The following is a 26791-nucleotide window of genomic DNA, read 5'->3' as shown; positions in this document are numbered from 1 at the left end:
GAGCCAGTCTATGTGTTTTATGTCCTCGCTCAGGACTTTGATGGAAGGTCCGTCTTCACTGTGACGTCCCAGGGCATCACTCCCAGCAGCCCTTGCTCTACAGCCCTCACCCCGCTGGCAGCGCAGCACTACTTGCAGCTCCTGCAGCAGCAGCTGCAGCAGCAGCAGCAGCACACGCAGGTGGCTGTGGCACAGGTGAGACACCCACAAAGGCAGCCAATCACAGCGCTCGGTGTGAGGAGTGGGTTCAGCGCTGACAAATACAGGAGCCGTATGAGGAAACATCAGTGATTCTTAATGCACACAACTTAAAGGATGGTTCTAGTTTAATAAACTAGAGCCTCGTTGTTTTAATTATGGCTGGCAAAAACTGTTTGCTTTGCAAACAACATCTTAAAGGGATAGTTTGGATCTTTAGAAGTAGTTCTGTAGAAAGATTAGCTTATCTTTTTAATTGTTTTTTGAGCAGCTTCCGATTAGAAAAAAAAAAAGATTTTATTAACTTGTCCAAGCAGGACCAAACCCGATGCTGCAGTTTTAAAAACTACAGTTTCATTTTGTTATAATTTTCAAGAGAAAATAGAAGCAGCAGCAGCAGCTAGTTGTAGCACTTTAGACAGGACTATCAGAATTATACAAAACAAATGGTGACATAAAGCTTTGTAAAGTTTTACTGTTTTTCAACAACCGCCCTGAATTTTTTAAATTGGAGTTGTTCTTGCTTGGTAGACACCCACCATGATCTTAGCTGTGCTCTGACTAGCCATTAGCTCATCCATCTGGTTCGAATTAAACATTATTTCTCGTCGTTAAAAGAGCAATCGACAACAGGTAAGAAAGACAAACAATTGCTTGAAAGAAAAAAAAACATTTTCTTAAATTACTTTTAACATATAGCATACATGTTTAAATTAATAGTAGCTAATCTTGTAGTATTTTATTGTTGTAGACCAGCTCCAAAACAAATGTCTTTATTATTCATTTAGCAAATATGGAAAATATGACATTTTTGTTCCATACAACTGCACGATTATTTAAAATTAAATAGTGTGTGATAGAATCAGCAGCATTATGATTTGTTTATAGTCGATAAATGAGGAACCTGTTTGTTTCATGTGAATTCTGCACCACTAGAGAGCAGCACTAATACAGTAACAGAAGGACTGTAAATATAAATGTTTACATTTTTAGTTTCAGTACTGTGATAGACAGGATTATAAATCCAGTTTAGTTTCCATAGAGCCATGCTGGGGGTAAAGGTAGGACATAAGGCGAAGCGATGAGTCAGGAAAGTGGATTAAACGGGTTTTCCTTCGGATGGTGTTTACAGATACATAAAGTGAGCGTGCCCTTTGCTCCCGCTGCAGGTGCAGCTGCTGAAAGACCAGATGGCAGCGGAGACAGCTGCTCGAATGGAGGCTCAGGCTCGGATCCACCAGCTGCTGCTGCAGAACAGGGACCTGCTGCAGCACCTGGCCCTGCTCGTGCAGCAGCTGAAAGAGATGGAGGCCCACGCCGCGCACACGGCACCGGCAGAACCGTCACAGCGAGCGTCTCCGGCTAACGGACAGAGTAAGTGACCTGATTTGTGACGGGGAGGGAACAGTGTGACTCAAACAAGTGTCAGGTCCGTTTTCTGCGGAGCTGCTGTCCTCATTACTCGCTCCTCTGGTTGCATGTGGATGAAACAGTCAGTCGCCACACAAATCGTGACTCCACGCTGACTTCCTGTCTGAAATTTTTCTGAAAATATCAGAATAATCACTTTAGTCAAAAAGATTGAGAACTTGATGTAATGTTTTATTTACCTCAGAAGTCCAGATATTAAACCAAGAACAGCAAGGATGATGCTGAAGTTGGCTTATGATTTAAAGCTTCCAGTCAATCAGTTTTGAGGGGAAAAGAAATAAATCATGTGCTTTTATTCAGAAACCAACTTCAGCAGAGCAATTAAGCAGAAATATACTCTGAGTTACCTGGGGAAAAAAATTATTTGACCAGTTTTATGTCTACTTCATTCTGTTTTTCATCATAGACCCGTTTCTCACAACCCAGATACCAATCAGTCCAAAGAAAATCATGAACAGAGCCATGATCCGAAACCTAAGCTTTGACTAGAACCTCCCTGTTGATATTTTAATTGACTGAAAAGCATTAAATTAAGTCTTGTACATACAAACATCATTTTATCATGGTTCACTTGTAGAAATTCTCCAGCACCATCAGTTCAGCTGATTTAATGATGCTCAAACTGACAAAAATCCTAATTATCAGCTTATAATGCCACCTGTCACCATCTTTAAATATTTTTCCATGGCAGCCGAGAAGGATTTTGAAGTTGGTGCTCATTTAAATTCCTAAACTTTCAAAGCTAGAAATCTGACCTTGGTCATTTTTACCAATCAGCTTTCCTCTTGAGATGGAAAAATGAAAGCTTCTGAGTTCAAATGTAGCAAGAAAAGTCTAGTTAATATGGCGTTATCAACTAAAGACATACTGTTTACACATTTCTTTTTAGAATGTTTGTGTTGGGTTTGTTTGAAGTCAGGATGTAACTGCTACAAAACCATTACATCATCTCTTGCGTATGGCAGGTTGGATGCTACAGTGGGTTCAGGAAGGCTGTAATTTCAGAGTACAGAAGGTGGGATTTAACTTTGCTGACACACACGAATTATCACTAAACACAGACTGTAACTGAGGCTGATGTCATCTTTTGAAGCAGGACTGTCAAACTCAGTCACACTGGAAGTTCTCAAAAAATATGTCAAATTATTTATCTATAAATTTGAATTACTGTACATTTTCCCAAGATCCATTGTACAGAATTCTGAACAAACACGACTTAATCGTTAAAAAAAATTTATATGTAGGGGTACATCATTAAAATTCAATTTTATGCATTGTTTTGTATTAGTACTTCATTTACTCTGTATTTCTTAGTAAAAATAGTACAATTTGGATTTGAAATAAAAAGTGAACACAGAAAAAAATGAAATATAAAATTAAGTGAATCGTTCCTCTGATTCACATTAGCTCAGATCAGTTTCAGTTTTTAAAACATGTTTGATCTTTTTCACATCAAAATAAAAGTTTATAAAAATAACTAAATTTTCTATGTTTTAAGTTGGGTAATTACTGTGAAACATCAGCAGTACTTTCTACTTATATACAGTGTTTTAAGCAAAACAAATATTTTGCAGGCCATATTTTGCCTGTGGGCCTTAAGTTTTACACATGATCTGAAGGTTTTATCATCTTCAAACCTGATGTTTTAAGATTAGATTTATCTTTTAAAATGATTATTTTTTAAATAAAGTCTTAATCGTTCACTTAAAAGATCATACATATGAGTTTCACTCTTCTCTAACACACAACAGCTTCACTATAAAATCCTCTAAGTTCTCCAGTATTCAGTGGATTTTAAACTGCCCCCTCTCAGCATTATTTTACACTCACAGACCATTTCCTCATCAAACAGTTTTATTGTATGTACAGCTTATATATTGGAAGAGCATTTGGAGCAGTCTTTGCTCAGCCGTATTTACAGCAGCTTCGAAAATGGCTGATCTCATCAAAATGAATATAAACGACCACATTCTTCTTCTCAGTCAGTATGTCTGAGTCTGCATCCCTATTGATTTTTTTTTTTTACTTGAGTATGTGTACATTTTAATCTTTCACAACATGCTCCGAGCCTTTATTCATCATGTCAGTCTTTTTTAACAGAAAATGATTGTGTTGCTAATCTCAGATGTGGCTGACCTGAGTGCGGCGGTTGGTTCTGTGCTGACTTCTCTTTTCTGCTGAATCAGCACTTTGGGAAATCATTACAAATAAACTCAACCTTTTTTAAAGTCTGCTTGCTCTTACGACAATGTCAAACTAAGACCCAAGTATTGTGAGAGTTATGGCTTTTTTTTTTGTCAAACCTTTAAGGTCATGCTATGCGTGAGGTATGTTAGTTGTAATTGTGACACCAAATATTAATTAGTTTTAGATATATTAGTCAATTATTACTTCCTGAGAGTTTTATTTAAAATATTTACAGTACATGAGATGTTTTGCTATAGCAGATTGTCAGTGTTGACACCAACAGTTAAAGGGGCAAGATATGTAAAATCAACTTTTTTGAGTTTTATATCATGTTATAATGTTATACTCTCATAAAAAAACATGTCCAAAGCCTTGCTTTGACTCATTCATGCATGTTTGAGAAATCCTGCAGCGTTTCTAGGAAGCCATGCTGAGGAGCAAAACGACAGGTGGGGACCAGAAACGCCTTTTGGTACCAGAAACGCCCCTGGGACGTGTCTTTAAGCTGAACTTCCTCATCATGGAGAACACCTCCCCACCTCCCACCCCACACACCCCGCCCTTGACTCCTGCAGGCTCTCGGCAGTAAAGTGAAACTGAAAGTGAAACTGCAACTGTCTGCTGAGCTCTTAACACCACTTCTCACTCAGTGAAGCTCTTTTCAGATTCAAAATACCTTTGATGAAATGCATTTTCAGATGCCAAGTAAACTGCATCATAGCGCACGTGGAACCCCCCCCCCACCCCCACCCTGCACTGAAATGGGCGGGACAGAAGTGGAAGGTGGCTCTTAAAGAGACAGAGGCCAATTTCAAGGTGTTTAGAATAGGAAGTGATGAGAAGATAAGTTTATTGTCTAAACATAAAAACAGCATTTTAATAACAGTTAAAGGTGACATAGATACTTTATTCTGGTATAGTATTTAAATGTATGCCTGAGAAACATATAATATTGCCCCTTTAATGCAAGACTAAAGGCCCTGTCACACTAGACAACTTATGAAACTTTTTATGTCTAAATTGCTAATAAAAGTTATATATTTGATAAATTTGTTCCAATTGCATTATGTACATGCCAAAAAGAAGATTCATGCTGATTTTTTTAATTCCATCTTCAATGTAGACGTCTTTAAAATGTTCATAAGTTGGCATAAGTTGTCTAGTGTGACAGGGCCGTAAGTAAACATGTTATATAGTTAGTTGCCCTCAGAGTATGTGTTGACTCTGAGCTACCAACTATTAACTCAGAATCTGTAAAGCTGATTTAGTGTCAAACTGATTTTCGACGAGGGCCACATGAGTGTTATGGTGGCCCTCAAAGGACCAGTTGTAATTAACTTCAACGTTTTGTAGGAAAGATATGCGTTGTTCAAAATGGTATGTCTGAATAAACATGAATCTGCTGGATTTCTTCTTTAAAACTTTATTTTCAATCTTCTGACTCCGATCAAGTTTACAGTACAGCAGGCCTCAGTCTAAGACCTTAAGCTGAATCAAACCGAAACACAGCAGCCCTGCTCTAAAGCAGGCACTGCCGAACACTGACAACTTCCTTCTCCTATAATAATAATAAATTGACCTTAAAATGTTCATCTCTTCCTGGTTACACCTCTGGAGGTGTTACCTTTTACGTCAGACGACAGAATGTACCTCGTTTTTGTTTAGACTAAAGAAAGGACACATGATAAGACACACACCAACTCTTTGTCTGCTTTAACTTAAAGACTGAAATGATCAGAAAGTATAAAATACAAAACTGCATCTAACATTCAATTAATTAGTTACAAAATTTCCTTCAGTTTTGTGTTTAACTTTGGCTAAACATGAAATGTCATGCTCCTCGTCTCATTGCTACGGCTGAGCACCACTAACAAACAATAACTGAGCTCTATGTGGTATTTCCTGCATAGAAACAGCATTTTAACATATCCTGTTAGAAACACTGAAAAGTACTACGTGTATGTCTGACTGAATGGGAAATAAATAATACAGAAACACTATTAAAAGTAAAAGAGGTTTATTCACTGTTTAGTTGTGGTGAGCAGCTGCCATGTTGAATTCTGAACTTTCCCAATTTCTGACAGGGAATTCCCACTGGAGGCGCGTTCCAGTTTAAATTTATGACTTGTAAGTGGGAAGTTCCCACTTCCCAGTACAACTGGGTTGCCAAAAATGTATCTGGTGGTAATGCAGCAAATGGCAGATTTCCCTCTGAATTTTGCAGGCTGCCGACTACCTTTGAATCCTTTGTACCTCCCTCTAGTGCTAAGAGGCCATTTCTGCAAGTAAAACAATCAACATGCATTATGGTAGATGTAGTTTATGGTCAATGCTGGCTTCAAAGAAGCTTATTCTGAGACATTAATACAGGGATATTCAGGGGGAACTGTTAATCAAACCCAAGCATTATTATCTTTCACTTTTTTTCACAATGAATCATAATCTGACCTTGAGCTTGACACGTGAATTATAGTAATTTTTGATATCAGATTTGTATTCAGTGATTTCTGAAAGTTCCACTAAAATTTGTCCAGTGATTCATGAGATGCTAATAGACCAAAAATAAATAAATAAATAAAAAAACAGGAAGTTAACACTTGGGGGTGTAGTGGTTTTATCTCATTACGTCTCTTTGTGTTTTCTGTCTTCTCCAGATGGTTCGCAGTCAACACCAGCAAACTCTCTCTCCTTGAATCTGAAGAAGCACTATAGTCCGACCCTGGAGCGCCACCCCACCTCCACCCCTGCGTGGCCGCTCCAGACCTCAGTGCTCTCCCCGGCCCCGGTGGTCTGTGCAGAGTCCTACCTCAACCTGCTGAACCTGGAGAACAGCACGAAACCAGCAGCCCTCACTGACCTGGACCCTTTCATCAGGACCAACGGCACCGCGGAGGGCAAGGAGACCTCCAACGGAGACATCGTCCAGTTCTCGTCCAGAAACTCTGCCAGCATAGAGGAAAAGTAAGATGGCTGCATTTGTTTCACACATTATAATATGTCTACATTCAGAGCCAGCTGTTTGGTTCTGGATAATAATTTGAATGTCTTAGCATCTTCAATGTGCTTTTCTTACTAAAAAGCAAAAGTTGTAGCATTGTTTTGTAAATGCTAATTAAGATTTATGATGAATTGATATTAAATCTGGAAATAGGTTCATGGATTCATAACTTAAGGTAATTAATACCTAAAAAAGTTTAATTTATCTATTAGGAAGTAGTTATTGCCTTCTATTAAAAGTCAAGATGCGAGCAATAAAGTTTTTACCTGTTTGTCTGTTAGCAAAATATCTTACAAACCACTAGATGGATTTTAACAGAAGTCTCAGATTTTAGTCACTGAATGATGACCTACAACTGATTAACTTTTGGATTCAACCTGATTCAAAATAGCTTCTACAGCTAATCAACTTTAGCAAACACAGAAATGGTGAAAACTCAGTCAAATCTGCAGAAAGTGAGCTCAGATTTGGTGTGGCAGTAATTGAGAGTCATTCGCAACACCTGCCACGAGGACTGAACAATCAAATAAAATGATGAGTTCAAAGGGACATCATGTCTGGACTTACTGACCACGATTTTGTCATGTTCATCCTCCTCTGGCTCTGGATCAGACTCTGGTTCCAACATGTAAGGCTGGATGGATAAATCTTCTGTTGTTGACATATTTTAATTAAATTGTTAAAAATATTTTTGCCTAGAAAACGGTAACCCCTTCTCTCAAACTTGAATGGATCGGTCTGGAAGCCTGAAGTGGGCGGGGCATAAAGCGGCTTAAAGGGAACAGTATCAAAACCAGCAGCTTTGAGAAATACATCAGAAAAGTGGGGCTGGTAAATCCAGACCAAAGCATTAGTTCCACTTTATAAAGACCCCAACTGAAAGACTGAAATGTGAAAAATAAGGATTTAAAAGCATGACATGAAACCCCTCTATTAAAGCTGGAGCGGGGTGAAGCGCCTCGTTTGGATGTAAAGAAACAGCCTCAAAACGAGTTGATCTGAAATGTACCTCAGAAAGGTGGCAAAAATGGGGCTTGTGGAGTTACAATAAGGAGGAATTCTTTACTTTATATTGACCCCAACTGAATGATTTAAGGATTTTAAAAACATGGCATGTCTCCTTAAAAACCTGAACAAACATGGTGGTGTATGCATTTCTTCAAGGAATGCTAAATTCATCATTTAAAAAAGAATTTGTGACACTGCACGTTTCTGGTTGTTTTCCCCTTATTGATAATCTTTGTGCTAATCTGAGCACATGCTAACTTTTCTTCCAGTTTAACAATAAATTGCATAAAATGTAAAATACTTCATGACTCCATGTACAAAGTGGCATACATACAGTTTGCAGTGTAAATGCTGCTACCAAGACAGCTTGTGTTTGGGGGGGAGTGTAGCCTGGTGATGGAGATATAAACATTGTGTAGCTTTTAATGTTATTGCTGGAGAACAGCCCGAGTCAGCAAAAAAATGCCAGCGGCTAATGAAAGAGTGAGCGTAATCAGGGGATTATGTGGGGCATCGGGGGGGCTTGGCGTTAAGTGAACAAAGAGGGGATGAGCTTAAAAGCAAGAATCAGAGGAGATTTCTAAGAAACAGTAACTCATCAGTTTTAACTCTTGTCCTCGTCTTCCTTTTTTAGCCACTTTGTGAAGCCATTAAAGAACACGTGAAGAGACTAAATGGAAACTTCCTTTTTTTTTTTTGTTTCACGGGAGTGATCTATAATAAATGCATTTTTTTGTTGCTTTTCAGGGATACTCTGTTCGTCTCTGTTGTGCATAATTTAGCATGCGAAGTGCTTCCACTCCTGTACCTTTGAGATTGGTTATGTCTGAATTTCTTCCCTGTCAAATGCTCTAATTTGTACCTTTAGTGCATCTGTGCAGCCGGGGCTACTAATCACAATTTAATGAGATTTTTAATGGGCTTTTAATCCTTCTAAAGCTGTCACAAAGATCAGCTATGCTAAAAAACAAAATAAAATAAATTCGCAACATGACATTACGGGGTCCTCTTAAGCGGGGCAAACTGATTTTCTTCTATCCTCTTTTTTATGTGCTTATTTCTCACTCTGTGTTTTCTTTTCCTCTCTGAAAGGAGTGTGCAGACCTGTTTGAGAAACGGGAGAGTAAAACAGGATTTGGAATTGACTTAGCAGAGTGGTGGGCGCTGGGGTCTGTCATTTTATACATTGCAGCATGCCCAAACTCACATGCCGTGGTTTCCTAACGTAACCAGATTCCAGCCAATCCTATTTGCCGCTTTTTTTACAAGCCAAAACTGTCCTGCAACAACACACGTGTTGGAATATACATATATTTGACACATGAGGAATACGTTGAAGGAGCTGCAACAGGGAACCTTAAATCTTTATTTTTTTTACAGAGGCATCCGGTTACAGTACTGTTTGAGCTGAATATTGCTTCCATCTGGATGTGTGCTTCGTGCAAGCCCCCATTTTCCTTTAGTCCAAATTATGTAACAAGCCTCTTTCTCCTGAACTTCTCTCTCAGTCACTAATTCTTTCAATCAAGTGTCTTCTCTGCAGAGTTATGTTTGTTCCTGATGTCACTCGTAACATGTCTGTTCTGCATATTTTCAAAAATAAAACAGACTAAGAAATTAGAAATGTCAAGTTGTTAAGCCACAGGAGAAAGGAAAAAGCACATTATTTTCCAGCTAAAGAACACTGCAGGCAGATGCTAAACATTTGTGACCTTTAGGAATTCGAATAACGTATTTCAGTGCGCCAGCCACCAAATGAGACATTTAGGGGGAAAACATGGAAAGAATTGTAAACTTTCTCCTGAATGTTATTCGGCTCCCCCTGCAGTCACACGGCCCTCCCTCGCCACAGCTAATTTTATTGCTTCGGGTTTTCTTCTTGTTTTCTCGAGTCCCTCAGCGGATTACTGCTCACAGCCGGAGTGGCCAGATTTTATGTTCTTCAAATAAATACCTCTGCAGTGTCCTCTCTCTCACTGGTTTATCTCCTCTGACTGTCTTCCTTTGATGGGCAGAGTGATGAAACCAGTTTACATATACAGATATTGTGTTTGACCATGAACTACACTATGTATGCGTTTAAAAGTTTAAAAGACATGTTGGGTTGGATAGATAAAGATATTCACTATACTTCAGTTTTCATACAGAGGCCTTTATATGTCTGAAATTTGTGTGTGTTATGGATTTAAAGGCACAGTTTGTAGGATTTGTTGTTTTCAGCGACATCTAGTGGTTGAGTGGTTGAATCATCCTCCCTGGTCCTCCCCCCACCCCCACCCCCCACTTCCAAACGCAAAGGAGTTGCTACGGTGTCTCTCAGGTGTCAAAAACCTTTGATAATTCCAACCACGATGTCTACCAGCAGCTTCAGGGCTAGTGATGTTTCAAGTGGTAAGATTATGAGCTTTAATAAGTAAAATTATCCCAGCTACAATGACAGACAACAAACATTACATTTATAGTATTACAACTAAAACTGTTTTTGACACCGCCACCACAGTTTGTCCTTCATGAGCCTTCGTAGACAAGATGGAGGTGCCTGTAGTGGCGACCCGCGACCCTGGAGATATAAACAGCTTTATATAAGGTAAAAATAATAAAACAAGGTCTTTGTCTGCTGTGATTAGACATGTTTTTTATTATTGTCATTAGTGATTATCACAATTTCGGCTAAAAGACTTGACAAAATCCTACACACTGTGCTTTTAATAACAGAAAAGAAACAGGAAAATGTGTTTAATTACACAAGTAGCAGATTTTATCTTATTTACCTCGATATGGATGTGATTTGACCAGAACTGAATCTAATAATGCAACAGTTTAAAACTGAAATAAGCTTATAAAGCCAGTGTAATCACTGTTAATTACAAGTACACTTCGCTGCAGCATGCAGAACGGGGCGGTGACGGACCTTTCCGTCAGTCCCATACCTTATATGGAAATGGGACTATTGCATTCCGAAAATGAAGGGGGCGCTAGTGACACTATTTTCTATCGAACACTTTCAACATTAAAAATACAAATTTTACAGTAAGGAAATGGCTACACAACGTGTTATGTCACGTGGTATGTCCCTTTTTCATTTTCAAATCTTTATTAAATCTTTGTTGTTTTTGGATATTAATATTATATTACAGTAACAAACTAACCTTAGGCATTGAACCTGTGAGGTTAACCTTAGGCATTAAACCTGTGAGGTTACCCTGAGGGTCTGTGTTTGGGGAGGTGGATAAAAGAAATTCATCAATAATGCTCTGAGTACTTCAACGTGAGTAGAAGAAACTCTCTAACTTCTTCTTTTCTTCTTCCTTTGCTCTCTTAATCCCGCGTCTTTAAGGAGCAACCTTCATTTTCGGAATGCAATAGTCCCATTTCCATATAAGGTATGGGACTGACGGAAAGGTCCGTCCCCGCCCCATTCTGCATGCTGCAGCGAAGTGTACCTCGTTAATTACTGAATTGGCTAGCAGACATTAGCTTCTGTAGCATAAATTGTTATACAGTCTCGCAATCTTCTGAATCCACTAGAATTTAGCATAAATTATTAAATAATACAAAGCCGCCTTTGCCTCTAATTTATTTTATGTATTTATATTTACACAGTGTAAAATAATTACATTTTCAAATAATTACATATTCAACATTTTTTTAGGTTTCTATAGGACAAACATGACCTGTTGAGAAGATGGTTAGCAAAGGATGCACCGATATGAAAATTTCAGCCGACATCGATATCCGATATAATTATTGCTGTTATGACTGATAACATTACACAAACACACAAATGATGTTATAAAACTATGTAACAGTTGTTTACACTTCAACTAAAAATATTTGACAGAAGTCGTCATTTCATTCCTCGGCTTTAGCAGGTCTGACGCTGCTAAAAATGACAGATTTTTTTCTCCTTCTGGATCTCTGAGAGCAGGAGTTCAATCTCTGAACTTGTAAAGTTCTTTTTTACTTTGCGATGYCATTTATGAATGGACACTTCCTGGTGTTTGGGGCAGGAAGCGTAGCCTTATATGGTGTTTTTGGGGTGGAAATTATGCAAATCACCTCTCCCTGTGCATGAGCAGCTGATACACATTCATCAGTTTACGCAGCTCATTTACACACTTTTCCTGAAGATAGAAGAGTTTGTTGAATCTGACGTGACATGTTCGTACGAAAAAAGTAAGAGAAATTTAGGATAAGAATACAAAAATGTTCTTGCATGAAGCCCAATGTCTGTTTTTGACATAGTTTTGTCCTCCATTTCAAACTGGTTTTCATTTATTTATGTATTTTTTATTGGAAGCAAAGGCCAGTCCACATGTCTTGAATCAGTTGTGGATATGCCAACTTTTTTTTTACACTCATATAAAATGCTATGTTCAATAACAGTCATTACTGGGGACATTTTCAACCTTTTTTTTTTTTTTCAAAATTAACCATTTAGACCTTTGAATAAATGTCGTTGTTTTCCAAACAGGCAGTGAGTCACTGTTTTACTGGAGAATGAAAAGTTGAAATGAAACCAGAGGAAGATCGAATGTATTATAATAAGCTGAAAATACTCTGGTAGCCTGACAAGGAGGATGACTAAGATCAGTGTAGACTCTTAGGACCGTGAATGTCTGTGCTGAAGATCAGTCTTTATAATAACGTATCAGACATCGTTGTGTGGAACAAAGTCACCTACTGAACAAACTTTTCAGTTCCCAGAGCTGTGCTAGTAAAAACAGAACATGATGCCCACACAGAGCAGAGCCACACACACAGTAGCCAACCTACCATATGTGCACAGAAGAGCCAAACGTATGCATTGTTCCAAGCGTTTTTTTTTTCCTCTTCCACTGATAATACTGCATATTGTATGACGACATTAGCTGGGATATTCCCTCCCATTCTTTTCTTTTTTTCCTGTTTGTTTTATCCCTTCATCGTTAAAATCACAGTCTGTGTCACGGAGCTGCAGTAGCAGATCCGGTTGTGGGATGTAACCTAATTGCAGGGATGTGATGGGTGTGTGATGGATGGTGTTTCCTGGCCGAGTCGGTACAGGCAGCTATAAACACACTGGTGTACATCGCTCACCTAAAACCTCAGAGCGGTAACTATCTGTGCTTTCAGAGCTGTGTCCAGAAGAACTGGAAAAACTGTTTGAACGAGGACTCTTTCAGGTGGTACGATGGGGTTTGTTTTTCTTTTTTTAAGGAAGTCGATAAATTTTCTTCCATAGCGTCGAGTCTCTGCTGAGTCATAAAAAGCAGGCTGCTTTTACAAAAATCCTACAGTCTCGTTTCTGATTTAAATCCACCACCCACCGTTCTCCATTAGTTTTGTGTCTTGCTTTTGTGTGTGTCTGAATCAAAGACTTGGAACAAAAGCAACAATGTAGCGCCTTTTATTTTAAGAAATCTAAATCAGAGTGGCATGTTTTAACGATTCCCGTTTTCTTGTTTTCCACCTACTGATCTGCAGGGTTCCCACCGGATCCCACTGGTTCCCACCGGTTCCCACTGTTCTCTTGATTGGCCGCTTGGTCTCTGTATATTGGACAAAGTAGATAAGCACGCTGCACTTCTGAGTCATTTGTACTTCAGACACCGCAGGGTGACTCATTGTATCTTCGAGAGCACCTTTGCAGGTCGAATCTCTTCATTGACTTCTTTGTGACATTTAATTAGTCAGAAAATAAACACTTTTTACAGGAACAAGCCTGACACACCTCTAGTTTTAAAAAGTCAAACCTTTAAGGGACTCAACTGGTGCTGCTTCTTCCCACGCACAAACAAATATTCAATATTTATTCTTTAAATTAGCATTATGTTTTACAGTAAATCTTACCATTTGGTTTGCATTAATGTAAATTATCATGCAATCCTCAGATGAGTTCAGTCAGCCACTTTTCCATCATACTATATGATATCTTTTTTTCATCTTTGCAGTTAAAAATAAGTTTTTCAGACTTTTGTGTGAAAATTTCAACTACGGTTGTTTATATGTACTGCTCTGCATGACATACAGCAGGAGGGAGAATTTATGAGGATTTATTCCCTGCGAGTCAATATACGAGAAAATTTTGAAAGTCATTTTGGTAGTACATTCAAAAAACACGGTCAAAATTTACTCCTGTAATTAATACGAACCCCCAAAATTTGATCCAGTTTGATAGAGCAGAGTGCTTCAATTCAAGGAACAAGCTGTGGAATAGATTCATGTTAAAACCGCAGGAGCAATGCGTGTGTTAAAAAATTATAAAGGTGAGTTTGTTGTAGAAATATGATATGGCATAGTATGTGTTTATGAATTGTTGTAGGACTTGATTTAGTTTTGTATTTTATTATTGATTGCATTTAATTTGGGGGAAAATGAGGAAATATGATATACTTTTTTTGCTTTTTGCTTTCTTTGATTTCATTTATGAATAGTTTTTTTTATAAAAAAAATATATATACATTTGTCTTATTTGTTACGGCACTGTTCATAAGTTAAAGGAAAGTAGGTGGCCAGTTCGTCCGAAATGGAGACACATTTGACCGACGCTAAATCAATGAGAACCGCTTAAAGCATGTATGTGGAGAAGAAGGGGTTCAGCCCGTTTCCCACTCGAAAGTTACGTAGCTTTTGCGGCGTGGTGGTTCATATTTTATAAGGCGGGTGGGCTGTTCTGCAGTAGGGGGGGAACACTCGGATTACTGATGATGTGGAACATGTATATTCTTCTTTTGTGTAACACTCAACATGGGAATTTAGAATAGAAAAAAAACATCTCCAAAACCAACAACTGCGCCTCCATACTTAATTCCATTCTTATCTACCTCCATATTTTTCCATGTGCCGCCACAGGGGGCGCCAGAGATTTAACTCTTTAACTCAAAGTGGTTTTAACTTTTTACCTCACAGGAATGTGGATCACTGAGCTTTAAATTTGCCTGCTACCTGATCCTCTCTAGTCTAACTGTTGCCTCTTTTTGGTACAGGTGTGAAGACCCGCTTCTGCTCATCCTCTTCCTCCTCTAACACCCCCCAACCCCCCCTGCCCGAAATCCCTCATTTGTTTGTAAACTGCGCTCTGACAATCTGAACCCCAGAATAAGACCCTGCCATCAGCCCTAATCCCCTTAGCTCATGCTCATGCCGTCCATAGCTCTGTCCCCACCATCACCCCACCTCACCCCAGTCTCCTGCACCAGCCTGCCTCCCCCCTGGGAACTTGTGTGGGGGCGCTCTGCCACTGCCCCTCTTCTCCTTTCCCTCCTCTACCTTCTCCTCTCCTCCTCTCTGCCCCTTCTCTCTATGTGAGTATTACTCATCATCGCCAGCATGTCTGTGGCACAAGCATGGGACTGGGCATGTGGTGGATGAACAGCGTGGGCGTTGGAGGGCTCGTGTGTGGGCCTCACTGGCGATTTTTCTGCTAACGCCTGCATAATAACCACCATTTACATTCGGTTGTTGCTCCGCAGATTAGGAAGCACATTATCATCGAGGTAATCAGTGAGTTACAATGTTTTATGCATGGCAGCTCTGTCTCTCTTTTGCACACTTGTGTCACCTCTCACTAGATCTTTTTTTTTTTAATCAGTGGAAGTCAGCCTGAACGATAAAACTGTCAGAGCAGCGACACAACTTTATACACCTGACTTACACTGTAAGGACTGGCTTTGCAGTCCACTTTGAAGTTTGTGCTTGTCTCACTTGCATGTTAAGTGTTGCTGAGTCAATCATCGTCCAGTTGGAGAATGTGACATCCTTGGACATACAGCGTCCGTGGTCCGTCAGGCTGCTCTGCATAATGTGACCAGCAGCATTTTAAAAAACCTGCATTGGAAAAAGCTGATAGCTCGACTAACAGACAAAAATAGCCTTTCATTGTAAAGTTACTGAAATACAACCTTTTGACACCTTTGCTAAATAAAGCAAAGGGATGTTTGGTTAAAGTTGCAATATACCCAAAACCTTATCTTTATTATTTATTTATTAACCTTTATTTAAGAAGGCAAATCCTATTGCGATAACAAATCACTTTTCCAGAAGGCAGCCTAATATGCGTGTTTTTAGACTTTGGGAGAAAACCGGAGTACCTGGAGAATCGAACCCCAGACCTTCTTGATGCATCTTGCTAACCACTGAGCAGTCATAATGCCAATCTATTAATCTGATTATCTAAATTAAAACCTTGTTGTCTTTGAATTAAAGTTTTAAATGTAGATCTTGCGTCAGAGCTCAGAGTACGTGTTGGGGATGACAATCAGCTTCAACAACGGTGTGCTATGATGATGGCTGTCTTGAATTATGTTGACTCCAAAATTAAATCAGTTGTAGATTTCCACATGGCAACTTTTACCTGGCCCAGTTCTGGCCCACACAATAGACCAGTGGTTCCCAACATTTTTAGACTTGTGGACCCCCTGAGCCATTTTGTCATACTGCCCTCTGTACCCCCTCTGTCAAATGCAATAATGATTCTCCAAAACTATCATGTTCAACACCTGATTATTAAATGAAAATTATTTATTTAACCCCCTAGAATGTTTCATTCTCAGGCATTTAATTTTTTCAACTCAAATTCAACATAAAGATAAAAATGTTGCCCTAAAAGTGAATAAGTAATTACATAAATAAACCAGGTAATGTCAGGTGCAGGAAGCAGCAGCATCCAAAATACATCAGAAACTCGCCCAAATGAACAAATTCTGTGAGATTCCACATTTTATACTAGATTCAATTTTGTGTTAAAGGCACAGTCTGTAGGATTTTGTCAATTCTTTTAGCCGAAATTGAGATAATCACTAATGACAATAATTAAAAAAAACATGTCTAATCATTGCAGACAAAGACCTTGTTTTATTATTTTTACCTTATAAAAAGCTGTTTATATCTTCATGGCCACGGGTCGCCACACAGGCAGCTGCCATCTTGCACCGCCATCTTGTCTACGAAAGCTCATGAAGGACAAACTGTGGTGGCGGCGTCAAAAACGGTTTTAGTTGTAATACTATAAATGTAATATTTGTTGTCTGTCATTGTAGCTGGGATAATTTTACTTATTAAAGCTCATAATCTGTCATGATTTGTGTCAGTGCTTATGATTTAGTCTAAGTTTTCTGTCTTTTCCTCCTGTTCTCTTCCTCCTGTCTGCCTTTGCTCTAGCCCCGCCCACTCACACCTGATCCTCATGTTTCTTCCCCAGGTGTTTCTTGTTTTACCTCATTAGTTCTTCCTTTATATTCTGTTCTTTGTCCTCAGTCTTTGTCAGATTTGTTCTCTGTTTGATGTTCATGTTCCTGCCCATATCCCTTGTTCTTGTTTGCTGCCACGTCAGCCCCTTTGTTTTTGTTTTAATAAATCACATCTTGGGGTTCTAATCAACCAAGCTCAATCGTAATATAATCTTACCACTTGAAACATCACTAGCCCTGAAGCTGCTGGTAGACATCGCGGTTGGAATTATCAAAGGTTTTTGACCCCTGAGAGACACTGTAGCAACTCCTTTGTGTTTGGAAGTGGGGGTGGGGGTGGGGGGAGGACCAGGGAGGATGATTCAACCACTCAACCACTAGATGTCGCTGAAAACAACAAATCCTACACACTGTGCCTTTAATTCCGTAATTACGTCTACATTTTCCACATTGCTGAAATATAGGGCCCTACGTATCTCAGTCCTATTTTTATTTATTTTTTACTCAGTTGGGAAATTTTTCCATGTACTCCTATAATATGCTTGCATACCCCTAGTTGGGAATCACTGCAATAGACTAACACTCTGCCCAGATACCACAAAGAATGACGGCCCTTCGGTGGCCCATGTTTTCCAGAGGTATGTACAAAATATCTACAATAGGTTGCCTTCAGGCCCAGGCTGCCCTTGCAAAAGGGATCTGTGATCTCATTGGGATTTTCCTGGTTAAATAATGATAAAATAAATAAAAAATAAGAAGGTGGTCAATGCATGGGCCAGCACCACATAAACCAAACCATAACTGGGCCAGTTGTGGCATTCCTTCATTAAAACAATGCCATCTTTGCCAGACCTGGCCCACATCTAATAGGCAAACCACTTGCCATGCCAGCAGTGCCAGCTTGACACCAGATCTGGCTCACATCTTTCTGCTGTGTGGGGTACATCAAGTATTTAAAAAAAAAGAGTCCATCCAGCTGTTCACGAAACATTTTGATAACAAACAGACAACAACTGCTTCAACATTCAATATCAAAATTTTGAACAATAAATATTGCTCGATCTGTTGGCTGTCAGTCTATGCTGGAGTCAGTAGAAGTCTTTGATCTGGGTGATATTGTTGACCATGCAGGGCGACATCTCGAAACAGTTAAGTTGGAGAGTTGGTTTTCCCCTGTTGTTGTACAGGTGTCTCGTTATTGCTACAGAAGTCATGCAGGTTGTGGGTGAAAGTTAACATGAAAGGTGGGGGCAATAGGTTCACCTCTGACAAACGTCAGATCACCCGTCATTGTGAAAAATAGCTAATAACAGTAAAACTAAGTGAATATTAACATTTATTTTTTACTTGGTTGCTTTTATAGTCATTTCTTTATAATTCCAGTCACATTTTAAGAACGTTTTAACAAAAAAGCAGTAATTTTTGACGTGATAAATAGATCTCCATTTGATTTTGCATAAATCATGTTATTAAAAAAATAACATAAATATGTTAGACCTGCAAACTACAAGCTGAGGAGCTGCATTTTCAGCAGTTTATTTTTATTTATTCTTTTCAAACTATTGCGAAAAGAAAAGGCTGGTGAAGGTGCCGGTTATGTGGATACACACAGACACAAAGAGAGGCAGCATAATGAAAGGAAGAAAACTCTGCAGAAGCAGATACATTAGTGAGGCAGAGTGAGGTGTTATTTTTACAGGACAAATGCCAATTCATGCTTGTAATGAAGAGTGGGCCAGAGGAAGGCAGTCTAATATGTAGTTCAGCTGCTGTCTTGTCCATGATTTAAAAAAAGCAGAACAATGAATTAAACCACCGTATTTGTAATTGCTTTTATGAGCCACAAAGATGTTATTTACCCCAGAGGCTGCACCAGAAGCCAGTACTTCACTTCATTGGGAGTATGCTTGGTTTATGAACAGCTTTCCAGGCAATTTGACCAATAAATGATCCTAATCCTGTAGAACATGAAGACCTGCTAAATATCAGGAAAACAACAAAAATATGCAGTGGCTACTGAGGACACCACTAAATTAGTCATTTTACATTCCTCTGAGTCTCACTTTGAGAAATGTCAAATAAAAACTGAGTGTGTCGCAGACGGAGTCAGTAGAGTCCAGTTTGAAATATCTCTTTTGTTTCCTGCTCCATTTCTTAGTTTAGGCTACTACAAAATTAGCTCTAAAGAGGTTTTCTCCACCTCTAAACATCTGTCATTACTCCAGCTGTCCAAAGCAGACAGAGAGAACATTAGCAAATCACATAACTTCATCGCCCAGAAAAGGACTGAACCACACCGGATCTCTCAGGGGAATGAAGTTAGCAGCTTTTACCTAGCTGGTGACCTGGAGGCATCGAAGAGGAAGCAGGGCTTGTTATCTGAGTCATTTTTTTCCAAAGAGAGCGGTTGTAACTGTGTGTGGACACACTGGTGCTTGTCAAAGCTTTATTGTAGCGATAACTGCAGTTTTACCATTTCTGCCTCGTAGCAAAGCCTGCAGCTCTCTCCAGCGCTCTCTCTCTCTCTCTCTCCTCTTTTTCTAACCTCCATCCTGCAGGCTTTGGCTTTTGTTCCACCCCTGTCCCTCTGTTTTCACAACAGGGGAACTGCGGGATGTAGATAAGTTCCTTTGACAGCCAGAACAACAGGGAGCCAGAGGAAGAGTCAATGTCTTGTGTAGTAGCAGCTCGTGTTTTATGCTCTCAGATTAATGAGGTAAAATGTGGCTCATAAACTGTGAAACTGGCTGGAGGCTTTAATATTATACAGCCTAATGGTAGGGAAATGATGCTGGGTGGGAATTGGTAAAATAAAGAGGCCTAAACCGTATCTATTACGGTCGGCCAGTTGGATTATTATAAGAACCGTTGTCCATTAGAGTAGGGTTGTTGTTTTGAAAGGATAATATTTTGAGATTATTTTAGCTAAATTCATTTTTCTTTCAAGAGTTTTGACTTGTAAATAAATGTAAAGTTCAAATCAAACCTTGACATTATTTAAAACACCCTGATCTTCTTAAAGGTCAACTTCCTCATCCAGTCTCAGCCATCATTACCTCTGTGGTTAGGTGCTGTCATTTTATTGCTTAGCAAAAATCTGTGTAATTTATGTGTTTGAATAAATAACAGTTTCAATGAAAATTTGATCATGTCAAAGCTAAAAAAAGACAAATGACAAGACAGAGTAAAAATCTTTAGAGATTTATTTGTCACAGATTATTGCAGACAGTAATAAAACAAGTAAATAAAAGTGAATATTACTGCTATATTGCTTATATCTACTTTCTAATGGCTGTATATAATTATACTTGTTTTATTTATACTATTATCAGTCAGCTCTTTCATAAAACAGTTTCATGAGTCGTCTGCACGACTGGTTCGTCCTTCTGCGTTCTCTGGGCGTTCATAAATCCCAGGTGGAGCTGGTCTCGTCCTGCACTGATGTGAGCTTTCAGATATGAAGCGAGTATCATGGAACCAAAAGAGGCGTGGAGTGGAACGCAGGGCGTGATGAATTAAATGCCTGATGAACATCTGACCTATATTGTTTTAAAAACATAAAATATTTACATAGTTTAGCAGTTATTTTTGTGGTTACCCTTTTTTTTTAGCTATGTGGTCAGAAGGCCACAAGTTCAAATCTCCGTAGTGCAGCCAGTCCTCAAGGGCCGGTCTCCTGCAAGTTTTAGATTTGTCCCTGCTTCAACACAGCTGATTCAAATAGATGATTTACCTTCTCTGTTTGTCATCAAGGTCTGCAGAGGTCTCCTTAGGTTCAGCTGTGTTGAACCAGGGCAGCACCTAAAACATGCAGGACACCGACCCTTGAGGACCGACTTTGGACACCTCTGCTGTAGCGCTACATCAAAATTGGGTGGGCCAGTCAAACCACTTACATCTTACTTACTTACATCTTCTTTCACCCTCATTTGCTCCACTCTGGACCCTTGAGCAAGTTCCTTAACCCCCCACACCCAGCCACCATCTGCTCCTCCCCTCCATCTGGCAGCCCCCTGCTCCGTACACGTGAGCTGTGGTAGCTCGGCGGTCTGTGGTTATGTCAGGAAGGGCGTCTGTTGTAAAAGATATTACCAAGTCTTTATTTGAATTTGCTCACATTAAGACATCCGAACCCAGATGAAGGGAACAGCAGATCAACACACACAAAAGAAACCGTGCTGGTTTTAACTTTGAAGAAATGTTTGAGCTGTGACATCAATTCGTCAAGTCTTTACAGTAATGTTTTAATGTTAGCTAATAAAAATCACTAACAGAAGTTTCTTCTCTTTTTTTGGTGCTGGCAGGTGTAAACAAATAATACCCAAACTTGACCCTCCTCCACCATCTTTGAACCGCAAGAGGGCCAGCAGGACGTTCTCTCCGGGGTCGGAGGTCCCAGCCGTGCCGCCGCCTGCAGAGGTCGGCACGATCAAAGCAGCCCCGAGTCGCAGCAGCAGCCTCTCCTTCCCCGACATCACCCCCAGCTCCCTGTCCTCTGCTGACTTCCACTCCCTGAGCAACGGGGAGAGCAGCTCCTCCTCGGCCAGCGAGGACTCGGGCGTCCGCTCCGAGACCAAGTCCCTGCTGTCGCCCCTGTGCGATGACGACGACCTGTTTGGGGACCGTGCTGCATTTTTAACGGCGTCTAGCAGCTGCGGCAGCCCCTTGGAGCGCAGTGCTGGAGTGGTTCTCGCGTTCTCTGAGTCGTCACCCGCCGAACCCAGCCCCCTGACTTCAGACGCCTGTGGTCACCCCCTCTCCTCTCCGGTGAACGATACCTGCCTTCACATCAGTTTTTCTGAGGATGAACTTCTGGAGAGCGGCCAGGAGGTCACTCAGCAAAGTTAGTCGGATGAATTGATGCTCCTTTTGGAGACGCTCTCCATGTTCCTCAGTCCACTTTGAACCAGTAGATGCTGTCAGACCCTCGTATGTTTGCACAGGACATCAATTCCAGGAAACTAAATTGTTCCATTCACTGTGTGCACGTTACTAAAATATGCTGTTTAAATTATTAGCCAATCCATAGGTTTAGTATTTTTGTAATGAAATTCCAGATGTAATTTACTTTTTAGGGACTAGAATGTTGACCAGAGTACATGTAGCGATACTTGCACTTTTGAAGTCACCTGTAATTTAGTGTAGACGTCGAAGCTAATGAGAAAACATGATTTATTTTTGCTAGTCGTCGACATCAGGTCCTTATTTTGTATAATGTTTCACTGTGGTACTTTTATTATGGACATTGCAGATTTCACAGAGCATCATGGGAAGGTGATGTTTGGGGAAAAGTTTCAGCTTCTGTTAAAGCACCCTGACCGAAAGGTTTACAGAAAGAAGGCAACAAGGAAGTTGGTGAAGGAGCAAAGGGAAGATGAGAATAAGTTTAGTTATTGTTGTTGATTTTGTTGTTTTAGACCGCTAAAGGGTTTTAAACAGGACTTTTGCTTGTTTGTAGGGAGTTATGAAAATTAATGAGAAAGCATTGGAAAAACGTTTTTTTTTTTTTTTGCATTGATTGTGTTCAGTGAATGTTGAAAAACTCTTTAAAAAGAGGATTTTAGTTTTGAGAAGCAGAACAGGAAATAAGCAAACCTTCAAATATGAGCAGAAAACTACCAGTTGTCAAGACTTTATTTATATTTTTCCAAGTGAAAATTCAGGCATTCAAAACTTCTGAGACCTAGTTTGTAATAATTAGGGGAATCGCAGAACAGTTGTGGGGAAAGAAGTGTGGTTGTTTGTTTCTGTCTTTATGGCATTCAAATTATCCAACACAATGAACAAATGTGTGTCTGGATTGTACAGAGCCCGCGAGGGGACATGGGGGAATTTGTTTTTTTGTTTTGCACTCCCATGCAATACCTTACCTCTTAATATCTTTTGCGTTACCTTGCGATATCTTTTGCGTTACCTTGCGATATCTTTTGCNACCTTGCGATATCTTTTGCGTTACCTTGCGATATCTTTTGCATTACCTTGCGATATCTTTTGCGTTACCTTGCGATATCTTTTGCGTTACCTTGCAATATCTTTGTGTTACCTCGCAATACTTTAGCGTTACCTCGCAAAACTTTTTGTTACCACGCAAACATTTGCATTCCCTCGCAAAATTGTTTTGCGTTCCCACGCAAAAGTTTGTTTTGTGTATGAACTTAATTAAATCAGACTTTTATTTTGAAATATTCGGTTACCAAAACAGGATGTGTCGCCACAAGTTTGTGAAATTGACATTGATGTTACGTGGCTGCACTGTGTTAAAATATTGGCATATGACATACTTCCATGCGTGGCTGTGTAATATATTTATTCATTCTGAATCTGAATTAAAGCAGTAGGCTAACTCGCTATTGGTGAACATAAACCTGCACGCACAACAGTGATAAACGACTTTTGCGAGGGAACGCAAAAGGTATTGCGAGGTAAAGCAATACTATTGCGTGGGAATGCAAAAAACAATCTCCCGTCCCCTTGCTCCGTAGGTTTGACCTGAACAACAGCCTACACAAAAATATCTTGCTAAAAATGAGCTAAACTGAAATGAAAACAGTAATGTTATTTAAGCTTTAGGACAAAGAAAAGCCCACATTTACCGGCTGCAGCTTCTCGTTACTGTATTTTCCTCAGATATTAACTTTAAATATGAAACCATAAGAACTCGGAGGGCACACACCTCCACCAGAACCACAGGGTTTCCTCTACTGATTTCCAAGGAGGACAGTCCACTATGTTTGACCCCAGCTCCCCACCCAAGGGTGAAAATTAGCACCGGCCAAATGAGGGTAAATGTATGACGTGTAAATTTGAACAACGCACAAGCCACAGTGGCAGGTTTTCAGTTCAAACAGAAAAACTGCGTTCAGTTTGTACTTCTAACCTGTCGGGGGCAGCATTGCTCCTGAGGTACTGCTAGTCTGCTGTAAATGCCATTATCAGATGAAGGAGAACATTTGAACAGGAAGTAGCAAAGTGGCGTACGTTTCTGGAGTTAAGCGGGCAGCAGATAGCAAAAACATTTCTAAAGAGGAAATGAGAGTCCATCAAGAACCACAAATCATCTAAATGTCACAATGTTACACACACACAAAATAAAAAAATATAGCGGCTGGTAAAATGAGTGGCCGATACAAAATCTGCCATTTCCGCTGGTCCCCACTGCTGCCAACAGTTTGGCTACTTCTGGACGGGGAGCAGAGATTGTCGCCACAGGATGCGTGGCTACTAAGTAGCATTAGAAACGTGCAGCTGATCTGTGATTGGTGGAACAACGTTCTGCTGGAAGCTGATTGGCTCTGGCAGATGTTGCCAAATCATCACCAAAATTTAAAGAGTTGTTCTTTGTGGCAACCCCACCAAGCCCCACAAATTTCATGAAAATCCGTTCAAAATTTTTAATGTAATCTTGTACACGGGTGAACAAACAAACAAACCAACACTTACGAAAACATAACCTCTTGGATAGAATGATTGAGGACAGTAATAAGCAGGTTAATATTGGTTGATCTACACCTTTCTAGAGACATTGCTTTTCTGAATGACATCAGTGGAAGTACGCTGGTGTCACCTGTGATGTGTAGCTGTAGAAAACAAACATGTTAAGAGGCGAAGCAGCTGAGGTGTTGAGGGGTTGGTGGGTGCTGGTGTAAAATGCCCACAGGCAAAATAAATAAATAATAAAAACATTTTACACCCATAATTGATGCTTTTTCCCAACATTACACATAGCAGGGAGTTTAACCGCACTAACACAAAGATACAACAAATAAAGAGATATAGATACAAATCTTCAGTGTTGTTGTTGTTTTTTAAACTAATATTTTTATACTATCTTTAGATTGCATAAGAATAAAGAAAGTTGTAGATATGACCATATTGCTGAAATTACCCATCTTCGTTTTTTTTTTCATGTTCCTCTGTTGATAATTTTTTATTTTGAACAAGCAGCACATTTGATCTATGGATGGTGCTGAATGGTGAAGACACATGAATCAAAAATCATTCATGTTTAATAAAAAAAAAAACAGAATTAGCAGCTCCTTGGCTGACATTTCTACCATGGCACTGGTAGAAATGTTGGTAGTGCTTCAGTTGGAACAGGAAATGAAACATTTCCACTCTTTTTCTCTCTGATAATTATGTCTCTTTAAATCCCCAGGGGTCTACATTTTTTTTTTAAAACTCCCACACACCTTAAGTCTCATTGAGGCTTTTATGCAAAAGTGAGCCATTCTTTTCCTCTGCCACACTGAAGCTAGAGAGCATGCCTTTGCAGAAAATGCTGCCGCTGCAGGCCGTGAACCTCTGAGTGACTGGCCTAATGCCCTCAGGGCCTCTGTGGGATACAGCTATTAGAAATGAGGCAAATAGGAAATCCCTCAGCCCCTGGGTATTAAAGCTGTATTTCTCCCCTGTGCCACGCTGATTTCAGAAGTGGGAACAGCACTTCTGGTGCAGCAAAAACATTTTAAAGAAGCAGTGTGGGGAGTGTTTTATATTTGGCACAGAAAGGTCAGCTCGCTCGTGCTGCCAGCTTTCAGCGTGGTATTCCCCAACTGGATAATCAATAACTGAATGTTCTGTCTCGTCTCGTCTTCTCTGCAGAGAGGTGGCTTCCATCCTCTTCAGTAGTGCTCTGCATTTGAGCTGCGATCAATGTAATATAGCTCTTAAGAGCCACAAGGCAGCCTGACACTAAAGCCTTGGCTCTGTGGTTTTTACAAAGACTCTTAAAACACACGGCCGTTGTGCTTTATGCGCCCATTAAAAGACATTAGCCTGTGTTCAGACAGGAGCGAGCCAGCTGGTGATCAAAGCTAACGCACGGCTGGTGATCACAGAAATGGGTACGAAGCCGTCCAGTTTGCATGTTTCTCTTAACTGCTTCCAGTTGTCGGTGAGATAAAACAAGTCTGACCTTTTGCTTTTTGTTTTTCTTGAATTATTTACCATCTGTGCACTGCCATTGAAATCAGATACCATCAGAACATTGTCCAAACTACAGTACAAATCAGGCTAACATAATTAATGTTTAATGATCTGCTGGCGATGAGTTCAGACTAACTAAAAGGAAACAGTTTTTTTTTTATATATAAAATTATTTTTTCTGCCTTCATTAATTAACATGAGCAGGAAAATAAACACATTTGGTGGATAGTTGTCCTTATAATGTAAATGGTGCAACCTTTGATAGTGGGAAATAGAAAGCACTATTTATTACTTACTTATTCGTTCTGTGCATGCATGGGTTTTCTCTTGGACACTCTAGTTTTAATCCCACAGACCAAAAACATGACTGTTAGGTTCATTAGTAACTCTAAATTGTTCCTAGGTGTGAATATTTGTCTCTGTGTGTTCCTGCGATGGACTCCACCTCTTGCACTGTGACTGCAGGATATGGGCACCAATGACCCTCAAAGGAAAAAGCAGCTAAAAAAGACGATGCCACCATGAACATGCTGGGTCTCATCTGTTTTTGGGAGCTAAGCAGGGTTGGGCCTAGTTACTACCTGGATGGGAGTCCACAAATGCCAGGTGTTGTAAAATCAATGTGGGAGTGGCGCCCACGTTGAAACCAGAAAACCTTTAGCGGGTCGTCTTCTACAAAGTATGACAAACGCATTAAATTAAACATTTGCTGATTTAAAGAAAACTTCAATGCAAGGTTGTGTAAATTATCTTTATGTACTATAGCTTTGGTAAGACTGGACAATTTATTTCCATCAAAAATAATTTGAAGTCATCATAAAAGTATGTGGACTTGTGACCTGTCCAGGGTGTACCCCGCCCCTCGCACTGTGAC

The 26791-nt window shown here is 39.8% G+C and overlaps 1 protein-coding gene across 3 annotated transcripts in view; it reads left to right on the top strand.

Annotated features, from left to right (window-relative positions):
* The window catches only part of si:dkey-34e4.1 (carboxyl-terminal PDZ ligand of neuronal nitric oxide synthase protein), an 86366-nt gene extending 63756 nt beyond the window's left edge, over positions 1-22610 (top strand). For 2 of the 3 annotated variants that reach the window (XM_014006603.1, XM_014006602.1), the window contains 4 exons: positions 34-195; positions 1368-1572; positions 6471-6777; positions 21297-22610. In XM_014006603.1, coding sequence (XP_013862057.1) covers positions 34-195; positions 1368-1572; positions 6471-6777; positions 21297-21840 — 1218 coding nt within the window. In that variant the 3' untranslated portion in view covers positions 21841-22610. Of the gene's footprint in view, positions 1-33; positions 196-1367; positions 1573-6470; positions 6778-14790; positions 15130-21296 lie in introns of those variants that run through there. The other variant, XM_014006604.1, reaches the window with a different exon arrangement.
* The last annotated feature ends 4181 nt before the right edge of the window (positions 22611-26791 follow it).

Source organism: Austrofundulus limnaeus, unplaced genomic scaffold, assembly GCF_001266775.1.
Source record: "Austrofundulus limnaeus strain Quisiro unplaced genomic scaffold, Austrofundulus_limnaeus-1.0 Scaffold36, whole genome shotgun sequence".
In the NCBI taxonomy this organism is placed as follows: Eukaryota; Metazoa; Chordata; class Actinopteri; order Cyprinodontiformes; family Rivulidae; genus Austrofundulus; species Austrofundulus limnaeus.
This window is presented reverse-complemented; position numbering and strand designations above follow the sequence as displayed.